At 39.3% G+C, this 23,560-nt stretch overlaps 1 protein-coding gene across 2 annotated transcripts in view; it reads left to right on the top strand.

Moving 5' to 3' along the window:
* NTRK2 (neurotrophic receptor tyrosine kinase 2) overlaps positions 1–23,560 on the top strand; it is a 194,677-nt gene that overhangs the window by 147,795 nt on the left and 23,322 nt on the right. For both annotated transcript variants that reach the window (XM_086866656.1, XM_086866658.1), the window contains 2 exons: positions 3,248–3,420; positions 6,885–7,119. In XM_086866656.1, coding sequence (XP_086722782.1) covers positions 3,248–3,420; positions 6,885–7,119 — 408 coding nt within the window. The remainder of the gene's footprint in view (positions 1–3,247; positions 3,421–6,884; positions 7,120–23,560) is intronic.

Below are 23,560 nucleotides of genomic sequence, written 5' to 3'. Positions count from 1 at the left end.
CACAGTCTCACACTAGTGTAGCTTGCCCAGAGTGGGAGGTGAGGCTGACAAGACACAGGTTAGCAACTGTGCTTCTGGCTCCCCTGGGAGGTCTTGCTCAGCTAGCAGAGTGCTGTGTGTATGACATCAAGAACATTTCCATGGCACCTGCACAGGAAAATCAAAGGTTTCCAATTCTTCAGATGTTCAGTTCTGAGAAGGCTCGAAATGACCCCTTCATTTCTTGAGGAGACATACCATATGTTTATGGAAAGCAGTAGCAATTACCTTGTAGGAGAAGGCTGAAACAGTAGAAAGCAGTAGTAGTAGTCATGTAGCTTCCTTGAGAGTTTGGCTGCCAAGTCCTGCTGATGTTGGTGGCAGCCCCATCCTCCTGCTGTTGCTCTGACTGGCCCACGAAGGCAGCTCTGTGGTGTCAGAGTTCACACTCGCTGCAGGGCAGCACAGAACACACACAGTGCTGCTACCTGGACAAGGACTCTGTGGAGGAGAGTAAGTGTGGGCTGGTAGTCCAACTGTTACAAGGACGAACTTGGCAGATGTGGAGCTCCTGTAAGAGCCAGGGGCCCCTCTGCTTCCCAAGGAAGCTTGTTCCTCCTCTTCAACTGTGGGCCTGAGTGGCTGGGAAGCACATGTGATTGAATCTCAGATCCTGCTTGGGAAAACCTCCTGTCGACTGGTGAAAGTGCTTTGTATGCAGAGCTTTGGCATACTTGTCAGTAATGATAATAATAATTAATATGTCTTTCCTCTCTTTGTGCTCTCAGGGTTTTATTTTGTTTTTTTTTCTTTTTTTTTCTTGTACTGAGAACAAGCTAAATGCATTACTCGATGTGATTTCTATGTAAATTCTACATACTTATTAATTTTTTTACCTTCCAGTCTCCTCCTTGCCTGACTGTGCCAACTCTCTCTCTCATGTCATTGTGTCAGTGTTTTATGCACTGCATGAAATAATGAAAAGGAGATTTTGCAATGGTGGGTGACAGAAATTCTAGTCAGCCCATGGTAGTAGAAACCCTGCATGAGTTTTCACCAGAGTTTTAGACTTTTCTGCATTTTGCTGTTTGACAGAAAATGTGGAATTGCCATGGCAACTGCTCTGTCATATGATAATTTTGCTGTTTCTGTGAGATAAAAAGCATCTTCTCAAATATACAATATGCCATCCTCACAGGACAGAGCTGTCAGCATTTTTACTGTCTTTCCAGGGAAAGAGCCTGTTGGAAAGAGGATCAGCCTCTGCTTCTCCCTTTCAGTTTTTTTCCAGATTGTTATTATTTAAAAATGGGTTTTGTGTTAATTGTTTTTCTAATTCTGTTGTTGAGAAGAATTACAGTCCAATCACTTCATATATGAAACCACCAGAGGAAACTCAAGTGACAACAGAATTATTACCAGTGGTTTCAGAATATATAGCATACACTTGACTGTGGCTTGGTGCCTGTACCATGTTAAAGCATCATCCCAGAGCCTGGAGTATTGGAAGACACTTCCATTTCAGCCCTCACTCAGTTCAGATGCGATTGTGTGTAGACAGAGTAGGAAGCAAATTTGACATCCATGCTACAGCTGTGTGTTACTAACATATTGTGACTAGTGAAGCCTTGATGAGGCAATATCTTTGTTTCACCATTGGTAGGTCATATGGAGAAGGTATTCTGAGCCTGAAGGCATGTTAAGGTTCATAGGTATGTTCTTCAGGGGAAGGGATAGCTAAGGCATGAGTGATTTCTTTTGCCTCTAGGACCCACAGAGCCTGAAACCCACAGAGAAATGCCCCTGAACCCAGAAGACAGCAATCCATCCTGCCCTACTCCTTATCCCCCCATCTGAATTTTGTTATGGTAGCTATCCATTTTTCAAGGCCCAGAATTGCGGTATCACAAGTAAAGCACGTGTTTTTTCCAGCAGTCATATTCTAGGCTCTTCTTCACATATGCATACATCTAATACTAGAAAAGTGGACAGAATTGTCCCTGTTGAAGTAAAGGGTTGAACAGATCATGACTACTGCAGCTAAAACCTCAGTTTGTTGGCAGAACAATTGGACAGTATCAGCTTATTCTGTTTCTGTTCTGGTGAGTGTGGTTGGTCCTATGCTCTATATATCAATTCAGGATAGAAAGTGAAGTGTCTATATGGCCAGGAAAAAGGCATCTTTAATTAAAACATAGCCACTAGTTTTGTGTCTTATCTTCCATTGTATTAAACCTAGGTGTTGTTAAAATCTAGAGGTACAGAGCCCAGACAGCAGTTTCTGTGAAAAATAAATTTTGAATGTTGGTAACTTGCCATCTTTCTCTTGTGGTTTTAGAAATATTTTTTGAATTAGTATAGTGCAACCACTGTACCTCTTGACTATAGAGTCTATTAGTGGTTTATTGTCAATTATAATTATTCCTCATTTAATTGGTGTCTGAACTTGCTTTTTTTGTGCATGAAAGTGTTTTCTTGCTCATGAAATGTAGTTTGTAAGGAGAAATCAGAAACTGCCTAGGTGTGACAGTTAAATTAATATTATTTCATTATACAACTTTTAAGCCTCCTGTTTGATCCAGTGACACTCTCTGTGCATCTGCTTTCCTCCGTGTCTATCACTTTAGGATTTGACCTCCAGGTCAACCTGCCTGGATTGTTGCCTAATCTTAGTCATGTGAGTAGATTAACAGAATTTTGAAGAAGTTTCTGGCTGAAGTCTCAGGTTTTTCTGGTCCAGGGACATACTCTCATGTAAATCTACCTAATGTATAGCACACCACAGGGACTAATGTCAGCAGTACATAAAGAATGCATCCACATTACCACCATGCACTTCAAACAAGCAGATTTTTATTTTAAAGAACTAACAGGAAAGGTAAATACCAGCAGGATACTAGGGGTTGCTTGAGTTAAATGCTCAGGGATACAAACCAGCTGTGTACTAGTATATTTTTGGGATGAGATCAGTTTATTTGTTCTGTGTTTGGAAAACACTTGTCACAGTGAGAGCATGAGTATTCATACACTCTCTTACAAGAAAAGTGTTTGTTTGGGATAACATGTGGCAAGAGAATGAAAATTGTACTGCCATTATTTAATTGCACTTCAAGATCACATCTGCATTTCTAAAAGAGCTATTAAGAGAGTACTTCCTCCATCCTCTATGCTGTACTGTGTCCTTATCTTACCCTCACAGGGCTGTCCCACACGTTTCCTACCTTCCGTGAAAATCTGTCCTTCCTTACATTTTCATTTTCTCCACCAGACACTGAAGGATGCCAGTGACAATGCCCGCAAGGACTTCCACCGTGAGGCAGAACTGCTAACTAACCTGCAACATGAGCACATTGTCAAATTCTATGGTGTCTGTGTTGAGGGTGATCCACTCATCATGGTCTTTGAGTATATGAAGCATGGAGATCTTAACAAATTCCTCAGGTAAATCCATGAACAAATATTTTGATTCTGAGCCAAAAGTGGGCAGAAAAGGTAGGTGTTACTGGTACTTAATGTTAAATTAACAACTACCACTGGAAAAAGTTGACACTTTGGAAAACAAATTGTATGACTGGTGTTTTGTACCAGGATGTGGGGCTCTCTTTCTTTGCCTGTTTGGAAGTACCATAAAATGAAGTTTTATATCAAAGAAATATTGTTTCCTGTGTATTTCAGTGTATTCTGAAATGTTTGGTTATAAATCCTACAGTAGGAACGATTTTATTACAGGCTTTCTGATAACACTTGGAAGATCCCACTCAACACCTTTTGCTATCTGTAGGTGTCAAAGAGCTTCTGAAGTCTAACCCCTTTTCTCTTCCCTCCTCTCACTCTTTTGGAAAGACTGCTATAAATCTGCAGCAAGAAAACTGTGAGCTGTGGAAACTTCTTCTAGTTGGAAAATGCTATACTTTGGGGTCCAGATTAGGGCTTTATTTCATAAAGCTATTCAGGAACGTGCACAGGAAATCAAAATTTGGCAGTAGAGCAGTTATAAGTAAATAGATGATACATAAGGTTCACAATAATAGGTAACCCATGATCCAGGAAGTTATGAACAGAGGCCTCGTGTATGTGCCATTTCTACTAGCTTGCACTTTTTGACATAAAAATAAACAGTTAAGAGATAGCATTTGCTTCTATGTCAAAAATGTAAGACTATTCTTTCCATGTCTACTGTGTAATTTTATCAATAGATATCGCCAAGGAATTTCAACATACAGACGTCTTTCCTGCTAAAGGTAGCTAAGGATATCACCATTTTGGAAAGATATCTCTAACAAAGCTGTAAAACAATCAGAACAGATTGTTACAGAGATGTCCTGTTAAATGGATTTATATTTTCTATATAACTGAAATTACTATGATTGCTAATGCTGCCATTTATGGCATATGTGAAATGAGTTTACTGTCTCTCTACTGCCTCTTGAAAAAATAGCCACACCATAACACAAATGGCATCAACTAGCATCTTCCCTTACTGGCAGGGTTGACAGGTTTGATGAAGAAACTGGGATCTGAACTGGAGATGCAGAGCAAACACTACTATTCTTCCCAGACTGACTGTCTCTCTGGCAAAGGATTTAAGTTTGTTTAAGAATTAAGGGCATTTACATTTGTCTCCTTGGTCTTCTTCTATGAATCAGGAGAGAGCTGCAGTTTCCCTAGATGCCACCCTAGTGCATTTTCAGAACACTGAATTTCTGTTAGAAGAAGCCAGATTCTCTGTTGATGAGAAATAATTTCTTACTCCATAAGAAATATCTACATCTTGATTCTTTTTGATTCGCCTTTTCTTACGTTGTAACTCTGATTTTGAGTTATTGTACAGAAAACTATTTTGGCAGACAGTATATTTCTTACTTTAATGCCTTCACGTTTAAAAAAACTATTAATCAGCCCTTGTCTTTAGAACATAAAATGATTATGCTGGGACAAGCTGTTAAACCTAAGCTCCAATTTGTCATTCCTCTCACATTTTCTGCAGCTTGTGCTGCAGACCAGAGGTTCGTAAAGTGGGCTGTTCCATATTTCTTACCCTGCAGCGCCACCAAAGGCTGTTGGGGAAAAATTGATGTGAAAATTTAACCCAAATGAGCCTGGCTGCCTGCATGCAGCCAAAGGCTGTTCGGATCTAAGACTAAAGCCTCAAACTTGTGCCTGCCCAGTGCTTGGTGTGTGGACTAGTGGACAATGTGGCTGCAGAGACTATCTGTCAAAGTCCCTGGCTGTTGCAGACACCTCATTTCTGAAGATCACCTCATTTATGGCCAGCGCAAAGTGGACGAGCAAGCTGGGTGGAACATTAAGAATAATCTACAGATTCCCTTAGATACAGACCATGTCCTCAGGGAGACTAGCAAAAGATGAAAAGTTCTCTGATTTAGAAGCTCAGAGGTTCATGTCTGAGAGCACTTATTAAAAAAAAAATCCATGCATGATAAAGGTACGCTATTTTTCAGTAGGAATTTGCTTGTGACTTTTAGTTGGAGATTTCATATCTTCCATTTATTCCTACCCTCATCAACCTAGTCCAGATGAAAGGCAGCTTGAACAGACCCTATGGCAGAAAGCTGCTTTGCCTGGTACCAGATACAGTCCCATCAATGCTACACACCCTCCTTTGTTTCTTTCTCACGTCTGTCACTTTGCTCATGAAATTCTTCCCTTGGGGCAATTTTAATATCATATTTCTAATTGGTAGTGTCAGATTTGGTCTCAAAGATTTTGATTAATTTGGAACTCTTTTCCAAACTCCTGTGCCCTTACCCTAGAGAAAAATTAAGGCCTCACCTCTGTTGAGGAGGGAAGAGAAGAGGGGATCTCTTCGAAAGAGTACTTTTCAGAAATGGAATAAAAAAAGGGCTTCTGAAAACACAGAAAAATAGAATGGATGGAAAAGGATATTTAGAACATTACAAAATGTATCAAATGAGGAATGATTTCCAAATTACCTCATTGATTGGAAAGGATTAGCTAGTAGTTCTTCCTGTAAAACATTGTTAATATGACTGTTTATATATCTGTATCTTCAAGATCCTAGGATGTAAAGGCATACCAGAGCTCAGATAGTTAAGATGGGTAAAGCTCATGTGTCTCAGTACTACACTGAGCTTTCCTAATGCAAAATATCTCTGTTTTTGATGAAGTGTTTTTAAGCCGTTGATTATTGCTTCTTAGGGACTTGCTAGGTCTTGAAAAACTCATATTTCTGAAGCTATTTTGTTTTTCCAAATAGTGTGTGTTTTGTGTCCTCTTCCTGTTGTAAATAATTCCAGTCTCAGGCAGGACTCACCCTTGGTGATGAAATAAGCAAAAATCCTTTCCTGCTGTGCATTTGGATAGGAAATCAGAAGTATAAATTTAAAATTTCTGCCCTTGTTTCTCAAATGGAGAAGGAAGTTGGCTCTTTCTTGTTTAAGAAAAGATGGAAGGGTCAGTGGCCTGTATCCCTATAGAAATGAAGGAATACCAGTCACAGGAAAAGTGATGCTGTGCATGCCACTTCATTGCCTTTCCCTCAATTGTTTTTCGGTGTTACAGAGTGATAAGACTTTCCCTTGGTTCCCAAGCAGGTTTGTTTGTCAGCCTTTCTCCAGAAAAATTACTAGAATGGAACAGGAGAAAAGTGATGCTTTCTGACAGATGGGTACTATTGTGAACACATATGCCTTATTTCCTTGAGTAATATATATCCAGTTTGTAATGCTCTTCAGAACACCAGTCTTTCACCAATGAAGGAAGACAGTAAATGAAAAAAGCTGAGACAAAAAAAAATAATCCCTATTTCAATAAGTAATTTATAGCACTTTTGATGGAGTTGTGTGGGCTGACACTCACTAATGCCTTTCACTTCTCCATCTTACAAGTGGCCTGTCAGTTTATCAGATTGTGTTTTGGTGCAGGGCACATGGACCTGATGCAGGACTGATGGCAGAAGGCAACCGTCCTGCTGAGCTGACCCAATCCCAGATGCTTCACATTGCCCAGCAGATTGCTTCTGGTATGGTTTACCTGGCATCGCAGCACTTCGTGCATCGGGATCTTGCTACCCGGAATTGTCTGGTTGGTGAAAACCTGCTGGTGAAGATTGGGGATTTTGGGATGTCTAGAGATGTGTACAGCACAGACTACTATCGGGTAAGTGAACTGCTGTAATAAGTAAAAACCTAGGTCTTGTTCAGTCTTCTTACCACTTTGCTGTGACTGATTCTGCTTTTACACTTAACCATCTGTCTGTCAGGTAATTTAGAGCCTAGCATATGGAGAGCCTGGTTCTGAATTAAAAGGTTTTTGTAAATGTGGAGAGTTAATCAGAGTAGTTTGTCGTGTTTTGTTGTTTGTATATGTTGGATTTAGATTCTAAATCACAGAAAGGTCTTTTTCTCACGATGAAAATTTTGCATGTTTGCTTGGCATGAGTCAAGAAGCAGCAGATGAAAAGGAAGAAAATTTGGCCCAACACTTTGAAGCTATTAAAATACGTTCTTAAATATTGCTAAGAAAAATGAAAATGGTATCTTTGGGGAGCAGTTGTATAATGTGTCAGTTAACTGGAGAAAACGTAAGTACTGGGAAGCAGACATGACCAGTTATTTTACTCAGGAAGAGATTAGGTGAGAAGTTGTTGTATACTCAGCACCTGAAACCTTTTCCTGCCATAAGCCAGGTCTTTAGTCCTCCTTCTAAATGTTGAAGAGCTGTTTTGCAGAGGGTAAGAGTAGCCCATTGCTCTTTTTCATTCTGACTGTTTTCCCTGAGCTTGGTTGCCATAAAGTGGTATACTGAATTTTGTAAAGACCTTCTGAGATTGCTGGGATAAACAAACTGTGCGTATTAATGATGTTGTTGACATAGTATTTGTGCTATGTGGTAAGTTATGGAGTTGACACCATTTGCTGTTTGTTATCACATTTGTAGTTTCATGATTGGAACTGAACCTGTCAGGTGTTTGTGGCTTGGGGAAGGCAAGCCATGACCAAACTGATAATTTACAAACTCTAGAGTTTATCCTGTAAGGTAAACTCATCCTCTTTAAGCACATGTTTTGTATCTGCTTGAGGCTGGGTAGACAGGATAGAGGAAGCTACGCATTTGAAAATTATTGTTGAACACTGATTCACTTAAAAGCTCATAAGTAACAGCCTCCCCTCTTAATTTTCTTTCCTTTCAAAGACAAACCTAGTATTTAGTAAACATATGATCGAAATTCTTCTTATATATTGTTATTTTGGAAACTGGGACTTTGAATTATTTGTTCAATGTCGAACAAGCATGACTGCACTTCAGAGCTTGAAAAAAATATACATGATGGTAATAACTTCCTCTGTGGTTTAAAGGACACGAGTGAGCAGAGGCTGAGGTTTCTTGATTTTGCATCTGATTTTGCATATTACATCTTTGCACCACTTATTGGGACTGAAGTCATGTCTCTGTTCCATACCTCAGTGTTTATTGTGTTAGTCGTTACATTTAAAAGCGAATGTATATACAAAACAGTATGTGTTTCCAAAGGTTGTTACAGTAAGAGGAAACATTTTTGAACATACTCTTTGCTTATTTTTGGAAAAAAAAAAAAAATAGTAACTCCCCCTGCTGCATAAAAACTACCTGCAAAAGGGGGTAGAAGCTCAGTAATCATATGGCTTTCCTGGAGACAACTGAGGCCTGGCTTGGGCATGTGATGGTGCACAGACTCTGGCATCAGTGTACCTGCTCACATACCTCTGGGTTTAATCCTCAAGTCTTACACGAGTACTCAAGCAAAGCTTCCTACCCACTGTAACACAAATTTAGAACACCAGTGACCTTGTAAAAGCAGGAGTTCAGGAAATTCTGGGTAACCTGGATAGTCCTTCGGCGCCTCTCAAAGGATCTCATTTAAGGGGTACTTTGTACTTCTCACTGTCCTTCATACAGAATTGCTCTCTTCTTTCCTTCTTCTCTCCCTTATCTTCACTTATTTTTGAAGGCATAAGAGGGCTTCTGTGAGGTCCAGGGTGTAACAAAGTGGAAGAAAGAGGTAGTAGTGTGAAGATAATGCAACCATTGATGTGAGAGAGGGAACAAGTAAGGTGGGAAAGGCAGTCATAGAGAGGTGTTAGAAAGGTGTTCTGAAAGACAGAAATGTGAATGAAGAGAGAAAGAGGTAAACAAGTGTCAAAAGGGACAATGTAAAATAGAATGGCCCCATCCAAACTGGTGGTGTAAGCATGCAGAGTGATGGAAACATCAAGCTGGGAAGTTGCTTGTTCTACACAGTAATAAAAGCAAGAAGGATAATTTCTTTGGAGCCTCATGGTCCAGCTGGTTTTTAATTAGTTTCTAATAAGTGCAGAGGAGGGACAGAGCCACAGCCTGCCATGCCACCATATTTCATACTTGATAAAAGTTGGAAGTTCCAGTTGAGCCTGTGAAGTTTTGGCCTGCCCTTTCTGGGGTATCTGTGGGCTGGTCAGAAGACGGTCATGAAAAAATCAAGGCAATGATGAATTCCCAGATGGCTGCCAGGAGAATTGCATCCTTGACAGGCCTAAGTCAGTGATAACACTGGAATGGCAGTGACATACCATACCTAATTGCTTAAAGCAGGCTAAGTCTTTTTAACCGTTCAGGCTTAATCACTCAGAGAGAAGCAAATCGTCCCCAACCCTGACAGCTTTATCTGATGCTCATTGGAGAGACTTAAACAATTCCAAAAAGTTCTGCAAGATATAGTTCATCATTTGTGGGTTTTAATACACAGGGATTGTGTTTTTTTTGGAGCCTGCCACTCAGTCATGATGTTAGATTTGCCCAAGATGATTATTTATAGCTTGCTTCTGTAAGATAAGGATGATCCCAAGTCATTGTGCACTGTTAGATTGTTAATGACATTCTGCATCAAATCAGCTCAGCTGTTAAGAGATGCTTCAGGGAAGAGGGGGAGAGAAGTAACCCTTGGACTGGGAATACATGTGATGTGTGGCCCTGAAAAGCTTTCCTTTTCTCCCTCTTAATTTTTTTTTCTCTTTTTCATCATGCAGGAGTCTTGTGGGTGGGAGAAGTCCAGATGTACATGCTAGCATCCAGTGTAACAGCAATAGGTTTTGATAGTCAGACCAGATTAGCCTGGGGACATGAAGAAACTGCAAAAGCTTTTCTTACCCAAAAGTGCTCTACACCCCAGGCCAAAGTTAAACAACTGTCAAGTAATTGGTTTGGTCTGTGAGCCAAACAGCTCCAGCAACACTGCTGCACTGCAATCCTTATAGCATAAAAGATCCTTTCACAAAGTTATTTACTTGCAGAGCTTAGGTCTTAAGTTTATTAGGGGGTTTGTTGATGTCTGGGGTCTGTTGTTTGATTTGCTATGCCCAGAGGTCAGGATTTCCTATCTTACTCTAAGATACCCAGGTAACGCTTTAAAGTAGCTTTCAGTGCTTTTAAGTGTTGACACTGAAGCCTGGGAAGAGCTATTTTGTTGTTACTTTTTTCTTGCATTCAGAGGTAACATATCAGAGTCTTTTTAGGTTTCCAGTTCAGGTTTGCAAGTGATTGCCTAGTACTTGGTCTTAAAATAAATTAATTTCTTAATTATAAGCAAAAAGCTTGAAAAAAAAAAGTAGAAGTCGTCTTATCCCAGTACTTGGAAAAACTTAACACGGATATACTTTAAATATGCAGTCTGGTCAGCCAACTACAGGCTTGAGCCAAGGTTTTGGATAAAACTGTGATCTCACCAGACTAAGCAAGAGTTTTCCCATTAACTTCATTAGGACCAGAGTTTCAGCCTTCCTCAGTTTTATGTTTGTCCAGTGAAGGATAGACATTCTGTTTCTTATTTAGATTTATGGAGCTCAGTTTTGTAATCCCTGTTTAGCTATTGTATAACCTACTTGCCTTTATGTAACAGCACAAGAACAGCAGAGAAAATATGGACTCCTTTTCTCAGCTTGCACAAACCACTCAAAACTCTGTCAAAAGACTGGGCCTAGTGAGATTTCTGTCTTCCTTTAGGCCCAGCTTGCCTCTGAACCTAAGAGAGGTTCACAAATTAGTTTCCTTCACATCTGGCACAGATTCAACAGAAGACTAAGAGGATGTGTTCCAGCATAAATTTCACTGACTCCATTTCTCTTTAAAATCTTCTCCACGTTTTGTACCATTTTGCTATTTAAAGAGAGCATAGCATGTCAGATTGTAAGAAGAGACAAAGGTTACTATGCCTCTTTTACTCTTGAAGGAAACCACGCAATAGGTGTTAAGGGTAGGAGCAACAAGAACCTCTCCCTCATCATGCTGCCAGTAAAACACTCACTAGTACTTTAGCTCCTTCTGTTTAAGACACCAAGCCCCATAAAAATTCTTGTCTGCCAGGGAAAAAGAGAAGATTTCAAAAGTGTCCTAAGCACTTAAAGAGAAACTATGTTTGGCAAAAATTCCTGAGAGATCTTAGGTAGTCAGTCACACCTGACACACAGCAAGATGTGACAGCAATCCCCATCAGACATTTCTGTGAAAATCATCTTCTGAACTGGTGAACCGGAAAAAGCTATGTGGGCCCAAGCCAGCTGCACCAGTCTGTGGCATAGCTTGCATTTGGTGATGCCTCTCAGAGCACATCTGTCCATGTTGCCTGTCCTCAGCACCTTGGAGCAGTGTGGGAACCAAAGATGATCCAGAATCATATAATACCACGAGAGGAAAAACAAATAGACAAGTCCTGAAAAAAACCTTTAGTTGAAAAAGTTAATAAGATGCAGCCTGCAAAATGTTGACAGGCATCTTCTCAAATACCTCTCAGGTACAGACCTGGATAGCAGCAGGCTTTCTAAAGCCTGGAATTCTAACTCCTGAATCACTCCTCTATGGTCACACAGCCCCTTCTCTCAAAGTGGATGCTGCAAATAAGTAGAATCCTGTGCTGCCAGTGCTTTTTCCAGAAGGCTACACAACAGCTTCTCTGTCCTAACAGCTGCATTTTTAAAGATTTTTTTAAAATCCAGCAACCTGAATTAACTCATGAGCAATAGACACCTACTGAATCACATCATTCTACTCTCTTTCCAGCCTTTAAATATCAATTGTATTTAAAGAAACTACTCCTGTCCCCTATCAGACTGTTTCAGAGGGTTAAAAAGGCCCACTGTCAGAGAAAAAAGTGTCTTCATTTTTTTTCTCCCTCACTAGCTTTCTCCAATGATTTTCACTGTGCAAAAATACAGTATTTGTATCTCTTTCTGGTACAGACATTGCTAGAACTGTGAGTGGTATTTTTCAAGTCAGATTTTTCCCTTTCTTGGATTAGAGGTACCTCCCATCCCCTAATGAAAATGTGCTGCATAGTACATCTAAACTCACACAGCCTGTGTCATTGGCACATGTTAACTGTATTGTCAGACAATGCCCTGGGCCACTCTCATCTTCTACTCCCTGCAAATGAAGAACATCCCTTTTTTTTTCTCTAAGTTTTGGGTTTCAGTCCCTCAGTGAATGACTTTGCAATTCATACTGGCACATTTTGTACCTCCAGTGGTTGAGAAAGACTGTTGTTTCTCTTTTATTTTTTTGGCTTCTTTGAGGGCTGGGTTGTTTTGTTTTGGTTTTTTTAAATTAGAATTCAGGTCTTGTCTAAATCAGTGAAAAAGAACTAAAAAAACAGAACCAGGGTGCCAAAAAGTAAACAGCTGATAGAGTGAGAAAGGTTTGTAAGGAAGCTTCCTAGATTTCTGTAGCTTTGTTTCCTAATGTTTCCTTGATAATTTTTATTTAATGCTAACATTAGGTATTCTGGGATGTTTGTCCTTTTAAAAAATAGAGTTCCCATGCACTTTCAGTTAGGACAGGAGAAGTTATTAAACTCCTTAACCTCCCAGACCTCCAGAAATAGTTGCACAATTTGCCATTCCAGGCAAATTAAATAAAATATTTAAAAATACATAGAATTTGGACCTTCTTGCTACATAAAAAAAAGGTTAACAACCCTTTTGAGAAACCATTTTGACACCTGTTAATGTTAAAAGTCTTTAACAAACAATTCTTAATGCGATTTTTGCTGTTCCTTAGCAAGACCAAAGTCGCAGTTTGAAGAACAGTGAAATAACATTAAAATTAAAGGAGTGAAAAAGCATCTTGCCCACTAGCCATACCCTCCCTTCATATATGAATCTAATGCTGTAGAGTCCGTATTTCTGGAAATTGCATGATTACTTTTCTGGTGACACTCTATGAAATATTTTCCAAAAGATAAGGCTAGTGAAATAATCACCAGAGAGTGATCTCACTTAAGCTATTTCCACTACCTAATGCCTATTTGCAAAGAGAATTAATGCATGACAGCAAGGGGCTAAAAAAAGAAAAGGCTGGTTTATCATTATTTGGGCTGTAACTAGCCAGGCAAACACCATGATACAAATGTTTACAGTGAGGAACAAGTGTCTGTCTATTCTGAAAGGGCAATAGCAGCAAACACCTGCAGGTCTCAGCTGTCACTACAGAGATGAATACCTGTGTGTGGGAGTTTGGAGGAGGCTGCACTAAAGAAAACAAGAAAGAGTTACTGGGAAGTCAAGCAGCTTGTCAAGGCATTCTCGTAGGTGTGTGTATTGAATTGTCACAGTTTGAAGGCACAGTTTGAAGGCTTTTTATTAGCTGCTATTTTTGCATCCATTGCTCAAAAGGAAATTATCTGCTTCCCTACATGGACTTCTCGGCTTTCCTCCTCCGTCAGAGGCTCATTGCATCATGTGTAGTGCTGGGGAGGACAGAGGGTTCCAGCAATCCTGGAGGACGTGCACAGATGATTTCATGCGACTGGAAACAATACCAGAAATAATAGGCCAGCCTGAGAGATGTAAATCCAAAGTAGCTTCCTTGAAGACAGTGCAGGACCTCTGAACTTGAAGTAACATAAGCAGAGTTAGGTCTAATGATTTTAAAGGGCTTTCTAAAAGTCACTGCAATGTCAGCATTTAGAAACTGGTATGTACCAGGACATGGCATTTTCCTGATGACAATGGATGAGCACCATGGCTCGATAACTGTCACTACTTGCCCAAGCTAGAGTATATTCTATGCTGTGCAGGGGGCATGGTCTCTCCCCAGCTCTTACTTACTTACAACTTACTGGTTGGATTCCTGGTTTTGTTTGGAATTATTTGGAATTACAGCTGTTTAGCTTCCTCAGTCCTTTACAGAAAACCTAATTTCAGCTTTGTCTTAAGCAAGAACAAGTTCCAACTTTTTTGATACAGCTGTAGATGTAGTTGCTTCCTTCACTAAGTGAAGTTTTTTCATCACCTTCACAACAGGATTATTGGTCCTACTTGCATCTGCATTCTGCTTCCATCTGTTTTCACCAACACACATCCTAAGAGGGGAGTCCAAGAAAGTTTTCCTTATTAGTGTTAGGAGAAGGAACATCGGATGTCCAACGTGCGTAGTGTGCTGCATTTAAGAGTCAGTTCTTACTAAACTCTGTCTTGCAGGGTTAATGACAGGTTGGTAATACAGAAAATGAGACTTTTAACTGTGAGGTTGTGACATACTTCACTTGGCCAGATTTAAGCTGCCTTTTGCTTTAAATGTGCAAATGGGAAGACAGCTTCATGGCTCCTGAAGTACATTCTCCTTCAGTCTGCGAGATCAAAGAGTGTAAAGAGGGCAGAAACAAAACCCCATAATAACTAGGTTGAAAAATTAAGCTGATTAAAAGACAGACTATAAAGCAAAGTGACCTTGTTGCTGTGTCCAGTTACTTGATTACCCATTGAATTTCAGTGCCTAATTTTTCCTTTGTAAATCCACCCCCACTAGATTTATAACAACATGGTTCTCATGCAGCATTTCAAGAAGTAAGTTCACCTTGAGAAAAAAAAAAACTTCAAGCCAGGAGGCAGTACCTAGAAATACATGTTAAGCAGAAATCCTGTTGAGCTACACTATAGCTGAAAGTGTTGAATTGTGTGCCAATCAAAATATTAAATGTTTGGAAATTTTCAAATGGAAATTTTTCCTCTGTTTGCTTCTGTTTAACGCTTTGAGAATTTAGTATTTGGTTCCATACCGATTAAGGAACAGATATTACTGTTTTCAAGGGGCTGGAAATTTTGGATTTCCCACCCTATTGTTAAAGAATTTTAATGGAGTGCTTTTCAGCTGGTTACTCCTGCAGTACTCAGTTGGTAAGAGCCATAGGATCCACATGCACCCCTATAGGATAACAGGAAGTTTACACAGTCATCGTCACCAGTGGCTGACACAAGCTTTTCTGTTGAGGGGCTCTTAGCACAGATGTTCATTAACTTAAAAAGTCCTTTTAAAATTATACATACAAAACTGAATCATTCTCAAAAATAACCACACATATGGATATAAATTGCAGGAAAGCAATGATTCACACATTGAAATTAGCCTTAGGAACTGCAATTTGGAGAGCTTTGCAGAACTCTGATCGTAATCGCCTCATTCCATTAAGTAGCAGCAGAGCTGTACAAAGCTATTTTTTGCAGGTGCAAAAAAACTGAAACGATTTAACTGTTGTTTAGATGATTAGCACATAAGAGAGCCGTGTCCTCAATCCCATCCTTGTTCACAATTTGCCGGATTGTACTTGGAATATTGGTGGAGGCCATTTCCATTGACTTTACTAGAGCCAATGTTTTTGTCCGGGGTTTTGGAAAGTGAAAAGTTTGTGGGCAACTTTTTCTATGCATAAAATGGCAAAATAAATTGCTAAGTAATTTCTGTTGTTTTTCTTCCTGGGCCAGGTCTTTGTGCAGACTCATAATGCCTTTTAGTAATTATGAGGAGGAACCATGTGTAAATATCTGGAGATACTGTACTGCAGTGCTACAGATTGTCACTTTTGGCAGGCAATCTGCAAAGCAATTTACAGAATTCCAAAGGTTAGCAGCTGAAACTGTTGACTTTTTGATGTGTGATGTGCGCAGTGTGAGGAAAAGATGATGTGGGAACAAAATCAGTAGAAGATCCCTGTGAGCACAGTGGGAGGCTGGAATGGCATCTCCGGGGTGCTGCAGAGCACTGGTGCGATCTGTGCGGCCGCCACTGCCCCGCCGGTGCTGGGACAGCACGGAAAGGCCACCCAGAGGGAGCAGTCCTGAAACGGGAATTCTCCTTTGATGTCTGGTCACAGAATCAGCTCCCAGCAGAGTCTTTGCAGGCTTCCAGCTGGAAGGTTTTCTTATGCAAATGGCCTCTCTCCTTGCACTAAAGAAAGCAGTTGCTAGGCAGTTTTCCTAAATATGCATTTTTTACCCTGGGCTTGATGAACAATCGGCAGTCTTTTGGCCCACAGAACTCAGGAAGCACAGGAAGGAAGAACTAGACAATTAGACTATGAAGTGCTACGTGTAACAGGATGGATCGAGAGGATAAGGGGACAGCCCCAGCTAGTAATAGAGCCGAGGCTACCAATCTGGCTCTGCAGACTCGTGTGTGCATAGCAAAGAGCCTACTGGTGGTGATGGAAATGGGGAAGAACTGTGTGACACTGCAGATCATTTCCATTTTCACTGCTCTCTGGGTCCTTTTTCTGTCCAGTAGAGCATGTGTCCACTCCAACATGGAGTGGAAGGGAAGTCAGGAGCAAAGATTTAATCACAGGCTGTTAGGATCTCAGTGACAGAGAACATGCAGTCAGACAATCTGTGGTTACCTGTGTAGCTGTAACACATATGCCTTTGTGAAATGTTTTCAGTACCAGATGTCATGAACAGCGGTGAAGTTTCTGACACCTTGTCAGGAACAGCTCTCCAAGCTCCCTAGAAGGTGAGGACTCCAGAAATAAACTGATACCACATGTTACAGTCTCAGGAACTTTGTAATTAGACTTCTGAGATAATTTGGCTTTGAATTAATCTAGTCTTACATAAAATGGAGCCAAAATATGCATAAAATTCTGTCAAGCTTCTAGCTGTCCTACCTTAGGAAGAGATGAAGGCCTGATTTGAGGTGCATGACAGAACATGCATCTTCTATCAAGTACAGATATAAAAGAATTATAAAATATTGTGGTGACTCAAATACTTCTGCATCCATCAGGTGGATAAACAAACCTCCAAAAGAAAAGCCATATGGGTGGGAAGTAACTTCATTCTTTCCTGTATACTGAAATGCTTTCAAGAAAAAAACCCCACTAACTTAATACCCTTGAATTTGCTTTCAAAAGTTACTATTTATTTGCCCTTTAAAATATTCTTGCAAAGTGCTGTCCAGCCCATGAGGATTTGAAGAGCTTACATTAAATTTGAAGTACAATCAGTTCCTATTTCTCTTCCACAGTTCATTTCATCCAGGGCCTGATATTGCCATAGTGGTGTCTCAGATGTTTGGGCTGGGAGCCGAGTCAGACCCATTGAAATGATCAGATAGAGCTACCAGTACTGAGAGGTGATGCAAATGAAATTCCAAAACTACTCCTTTATTTATTCTTATAATTGTTTTAATCTCCAGAGAGATATAACGTTTATATTATCTGTCTTTAAGCTATTTCCCAATGCTTTGGAAGAAGTTTAATCTATAGAACTCCATGATTTTTGAGACTCATCAAACTATTTTTCAGTCCTCGGTTCCACATAGCTGTGTTCAAGAATTTCTTCACAAATGTGAGTCCTGAAAGTGAACATTGTAGAATGAATGTCACTCCAGTTATTCACATCACACTCTTAGAAGACAGGATTTTAAAGAAATAGCTATAATGTGAGACTTCTGATAATAAGTGTGTAAGGCTACAAATTTACATCTACAAAAATATTGGTGCTGTGTAATAAAGGAGTACATAACAAAAATAAAACAGAATTAAAACTATTTAAGATTAAAAAAAACAAATCAAGATAAAATAATCTTGAGTCTACAATACAGTAAAGCACAAAGTACTGGGTCATTTCTGTTGTTATTGAAAATTGCTATGACTTAAGCAGTTAGTTTTATAGCCCGCACAATTTCTCTAGAAGACAGAAAGACACTGGTGCCTATTCAAGAATGAGAACCTCCCATCCAAACTGAGCAAACTGGCATTGACATTACTGGCGACAGAAATTTTATTTTTCATCTTATTAATTGCAAATTTATAATGGCTTTTTATCTGATTTCACTTCCATGTTCACTGGTGGATCCACAGGGTGAAAAAAAATCACATCCCCTATGATCCAATTCTTGCATATCACACCGTAAAGCAAATCAACAGGTTTTCTTGGAAATACAAGCTGGGATTTTTTTTAAACTGATATGTAAAATGTGATGCAGTCTGAGCCTCCCTTAAGGGATTCCTTTATAACACCATCTAGTCCATTTCAAGGTGTGTGTGAAGACAGTCCTTCAGATTATTTTATGGTCTGCAAGATTATGTCTCTGTAAATCTGGATTTAATGATGTACACAGAAAAGCAGAAATCTTAACAAAGCAAAGAAATCTTCTCTCTTCTCTTCTCTTCTCTTCTCTTCTCTTCTCTTCTCTTCTCTTCTCTTCTCTTCTCTTCTCTTCTCTTCTCTTCTCTTCTCTTCTCTCTTCTCTTCTCTTCTCTTCTCTTCTCTTCTCTTCTCTTCTCTTCTCTTCTCTTCTCTTCTCTTCTCTTCTCTTCTCTTCTCTTCTCTTCTCTTCTCTTCTCTTCTCTTCTCTTCTCTTCTCTTCTCTTCTCTTCTCTTCTCTTCTCTTCTCTTCTCTTCTCTTCTCTTCTCTTCTTCTCTTCTCCTATTTTTCTGTCCATAGAATTTTAAGAAGATAAAAAACTGTTCATTAAAAATATTGCCAGATATTCTTTGATAACTTATAAGTATTGCAATTATTTCACAGCCAGTATAAATATAAAAGAAGCCTGAATGACAGTCAGGGTGATCACAAATCATTTGTCCTAATGTTTTTGTTGTCTGTGTTCCTCATACTGCCTCAGCCCAGGCCCACAAAATAAAACTGTGATGCTATCGGGAGAATATGGATTCTTTCCAGATTGATTTACCAGATGCCTGTCACCACGAAGTTGCTTTGGAAGGCTAACTGATAGGCTGGGCTCTTTGCAAATTACTGCTCTGCATGCAGTCCTTTTGCAGCTGATTATGCTGCCAATGTTATTTTCTGACGATGAGATTTAGTGCAGCATACTGCCTGGCACTATCCTTGTAAAAGATTTTTCTTGCTTGTGAGCTAAGCAAAGGGCAGGGTCTTGCATTCTTGGCAGCCTGTCATATGCATGAGCTGTTTGTTTTTTGGATTCAGCAAGCAGAGTTTTAAATCATCTTTAGCAAACAAGACACAGAGAAAAAAGAGAGATCAAAATAGAGCTGAATATTTCATGCCATAATTTTGGCAGCACATCTCGTCTTGTCTTCTAGATTGAAAGCACCAATGAAAAAGGGAATTTTGCAGTTTTCAATTGCGTGACTTTTCCATGCTCCTTGAGTATCCTCAAATATTCTAGGACTGGTCTCTCATGCAGTATCAGCCATTTTTAGAGAAAAGGATCTAGTGTTGAATAGTTGTGTGGGAAAAGCATAATTGTGTTAAAATAAAGGTCAATGCCTATACACAGTGAGTGGAATGTGCCTTTCAACAGAAAACCAATTTGAATCTGCAAAGCAGAGATTGTATATTGTTTAAAATATATAGGTCCAATATTACCATTTTCTGTAAAGGAAAATCTGTTGAAAGTAGTTAGAAATCCTTGCACAACTTCTACCTGTTCAGATAGACACACACAGTTGTGATTCTTACACTAGTCAAGCTTGGAGAAACATACATGTTTGACCAGTAAGTATTCTCATCACAATCTGGAAACGGGCTACTTGGTGGGTTTGGAGCTTGTATATGCACATATATTATTATTCAGTATTAACCATTAACCATTAAAACCATTAGCCTGGTTTTCCATCTTGATCAAGTTTAGTTAGTAGAATAAAATCCTAAATAGAAAATCAGGAAAGTGAAGGTTGTGCTCTACTGCACACAGTAAAAAGCCCTTCAAATACATATTTAAATACAGCTAAAATGGCATAAATTAGAAAATGCAAACGAGTTTCATGGAGAGGTTTATACAGTTCCACTGTACAGTGTGAGACTGAAGGTACATCTAGTCTGCAGACACTGCTAGCTCAAAAACTGTGACACAAGCTTGATGCAGACTGCAAAGCTATTCAGAAGCAGGATGAATGTTCCTTTTCTGAGGCACACACTTCTTCCTCTGTGCTACTCACAATGTCCAAGCTAGTTGCTTTAAACGTAGCTTGTGTGTTTATATGTTCTCAGCTGTGTCATTAAGGATATGGATGGGTTAATGAACAGCATAACAGTGTTATGCTCATTAACATGATCAGGAAAAAAAAAAAAAGGTATGTAAATAAAGCTTCCTTCCGTAGTTATTCCTTTTAATCTATTACATCTTGATACATTTGTTTAAGATGGAAGACAGGAAACATGGGGAAAAGAAACAAATATATCTGGATCTGTTTAGCCTTCAGATTACATAAAATAGAATTAATTAATAATATATAGAAATTAATAATAATTAATCTGAACCTGTAGTCGAGTAACTTCCTATTGTAAGTAAAGTTGACGGGGCTATTGATGGATTTAAAAACTGCCTAATAATCTCAGAATTCCTAGCTTTAAAATAATTGTGACCCCAAAATTTTGGGAGAACCTGTTTTCTTGCTGTCCTTCTGCTGCTGTTCAAGTCAACTTTAAAAACCAGAAAGCACTTGTTGTTAGGTTCAGTTTAAGAACTGGAGGAATGCAGATTTGTTTTGAATAAAGATGCAGATAGTAGATGGAAATTATGTCCCTAAATCACTTGTAAAAGTGGGGAGCAATACATTGCAGAACTATTGATGATTTAATCTCATAAAGAACACAGAAGGTAAACAAAAATACAAAAGAAGGAGAGGCTAATGGGCAAACAGGGATGCAATGAAAAGGGCCAAAAAACATTTGAGATTGGCTTTGAAAAGAATACTAAAATAGACAAGAGTAGTCTCTTGACTTTTTTAAATGTCAAGAGTATGAGGAGGAAAGTGTTGTCACTGCAGACATGATGATGTGGGAAGGAGACTTAGTTTGGCCTGAAAGCAAAATTAATTTCTCACATCGGGTCTTGGAAGGATAGTGATAAATATGAAGATACAGGCAGCGAGGCCAATGGAATGAAGTTGAAAGTTAAACCTGGTACACACAGAGAAGAGATCCTCGAACAATGAGGGACATTGACAGCCTGTTTTATGATTGGAGACAAAGAGGCCAGAAAACTCTTAAAGCAGCATAAACCAGCCGCAGGGCTCCCCAAAGCAGAGGTCCTGCCCTCTTCTTGTCTCAACAGCTAATTCCTGCAACATCTGCTTTTATGTACCAGCATCAATGTTTCTAGAGCCACTGAGCAAACTTCATTAATGAAACATTCCAGCTGAAAAATAATTCTTTTTTCTTGGTTGCAGAGAAGGCAGAGTGCTTCTCCAAACCAAAGTGCAGCACAAGGGCATTCCTGATTGAAATCTTTGTTGGAGGAGAGTCTAAAAGAACTGTGCTATATGGGTGCTTCAAAAGGCTAAAATAAACACTAGAGATGAAAGAATACTATTGAAACTAAAGAAAAATGCTCACATAATAACAAATTAATGCAATCTGGCTATCCAAGAATTTAAGCAAGAGACTAGAAAAAGATTTCTAACAAAGCATGGGATTCTTTGACAACCTGTGAATGCAGAAGAAAATAATCTCATTTTAAGGTGGTACTGTGCAATTTATGAAGGGAATGATTCAATGTAGACAAGCTATGCCTTAGGATGCAAGACCAGAGGACTTGGTGTGCTCCACGTAATTCTTAGTTTAGGTACCTTGAAGCACATGAAGAACCAAAACTCATAATAGTTTCAGAAATACTTGGTTCAGCAGAGTGCCAGCATAAGTAGCAGTCTGAAGCACAGATAATTTTGCCTCAATCAGTTTACCCCATCATTAGTTTTCACAGATTATTCAAAGCAGAGCTGTTAGTATTTCTGAAAGACATTTCAAAGTGACTGAATTTTCAGGGCAATGAAAAAGTTTTGAAAATATTTGCTATTAATTCTGCAGATCTTATTTGGAACTTCTTGTCTTCTGTCACTGTGTATGAAACTACACACACAACAGAAAATCAGGTTTGACTATATCTTCTCTGTGACTATGAAAGGAAAAGCCCATCTTTTAATTCAGCATGCATTCTCCTTGTCCTTGACTTTGATTAGATATAATTAAACTTTAACTCTCAACATTCCAGTCAGGTTGAGTTCTAGTTTTTTCAGATGCTTCTATTTGACTGCAGTAGGAGAAAATACTGCTTTATCTTGTTTACCAGTGTCTTCCATTACTTGTAAGTGAAAGTCAGAAGATTTTAAAGGATGAAAACATGTAATAGGTCTGCTTCTGCTACAGCTGTATCTCCTTTCTGTTTTCTGCACACTTTTTTTTTTTTTTCTTTTAAGAAGAGTGACAATTTGAACTTACCTTCTCAGCTCATGACCATTTCGAAACCTGAGTGGCTTCTATTACAACCCTTGCTGGTTTGGTGAGGTGGAAGCTCACTTTAGGTCAAAAATTGCAGCTTTGTTGCAAAGTGAAGTACTGTAGCTTCCACACTAGATTGTGCTGGGTTCTCCCTGGAGTTTTAATGTATAGCAAATCCATCACATTCATTATTGCATATTATATGCAATACTCCAAGCTTCTTTCAGGACAAGCACAAAGCCATTACAGCTTCAGTCACTCTAGAGTATTCAAATTCTGAAAGTCTGTTCACATTCTGGAGATCCCAAATATGATTGGAAAGTCTAGCAGCAGCAGTCTGACACGGATGTGATGACCGGGACACTGGGTCAGTCTTCCTGAATTTTGGATCGTGGAGATAGGGAATGGACAGACTCATTTTCCTGTTGGATGTAACAGAAGATGTAATAAAGCAAACCTATACCTGTTATTCTCAAAGGTGAATTGTATTTTCCTCTCAATCCACCTTCCCAACAGATTTTGCAACTTCTAGAAAAAACATAGTATTTGGTTAGAAGGGGACCAGTGGAAGTTGCCTGGAAGTTAAGTGAATGGTTCATCCTTTCTTCCATTGCTGAGTCTGGGACCCTGTTGAGTAACATCAAGATGAGCTATTTGATTTCTAGCGGGTATCTGGGTGCCTTTTTCTGATCTTGGTCTTCACTGCAAGCATTGGGAGCCTCAAATTGAAGGAAACATAAGCCCCAGGGTGGCTATGGAAATTTTACTCCACACTGAAATCACAGAGAATAAAACTCTGCAATTGTAATTTCAATTCTATAGGATGACTCTATGCCTTTTAAAGAGCAACTACTCAGAATTTAAAAAGAGCCTGGAGACTTCTGCAGACAGGTGGATTAAATTACAGTTATTATCAGACAGCTATTTCAAGATTACTACCCTCTGAATAGCAAATCTCCCACTGTCATGAAACACAAAAAAACCATGAAGTTTATTTGTCCATCCAAGATTCTTCTGGCATTCCGCTCATAATGTGAAATTTGCAGTCCTTCACCTCAGCGCTTTGTTCTGCTTTATAGAAAAAATACCCTGACCATTAAAGTTTCTGGTG

Source organism: Cyanistes caeruleus, chromosome Z (genome assembly GCF_971803275.1).
Source record: "Cyanistes caeruleus chromosome Z, bCyaCae1.hap1.1, whole genome shotgun sequence".
NCBI classification, from domain to species: domain Eukaryota; kingdom Metazoa; phylum Chordata; class Aves; order Passeriformes; family Paridae; genus Cyanistes; species Cyanistes caeruleus.
This window is presented reverse-complemented; position numbering and strand designations above follow the sequence as displayed.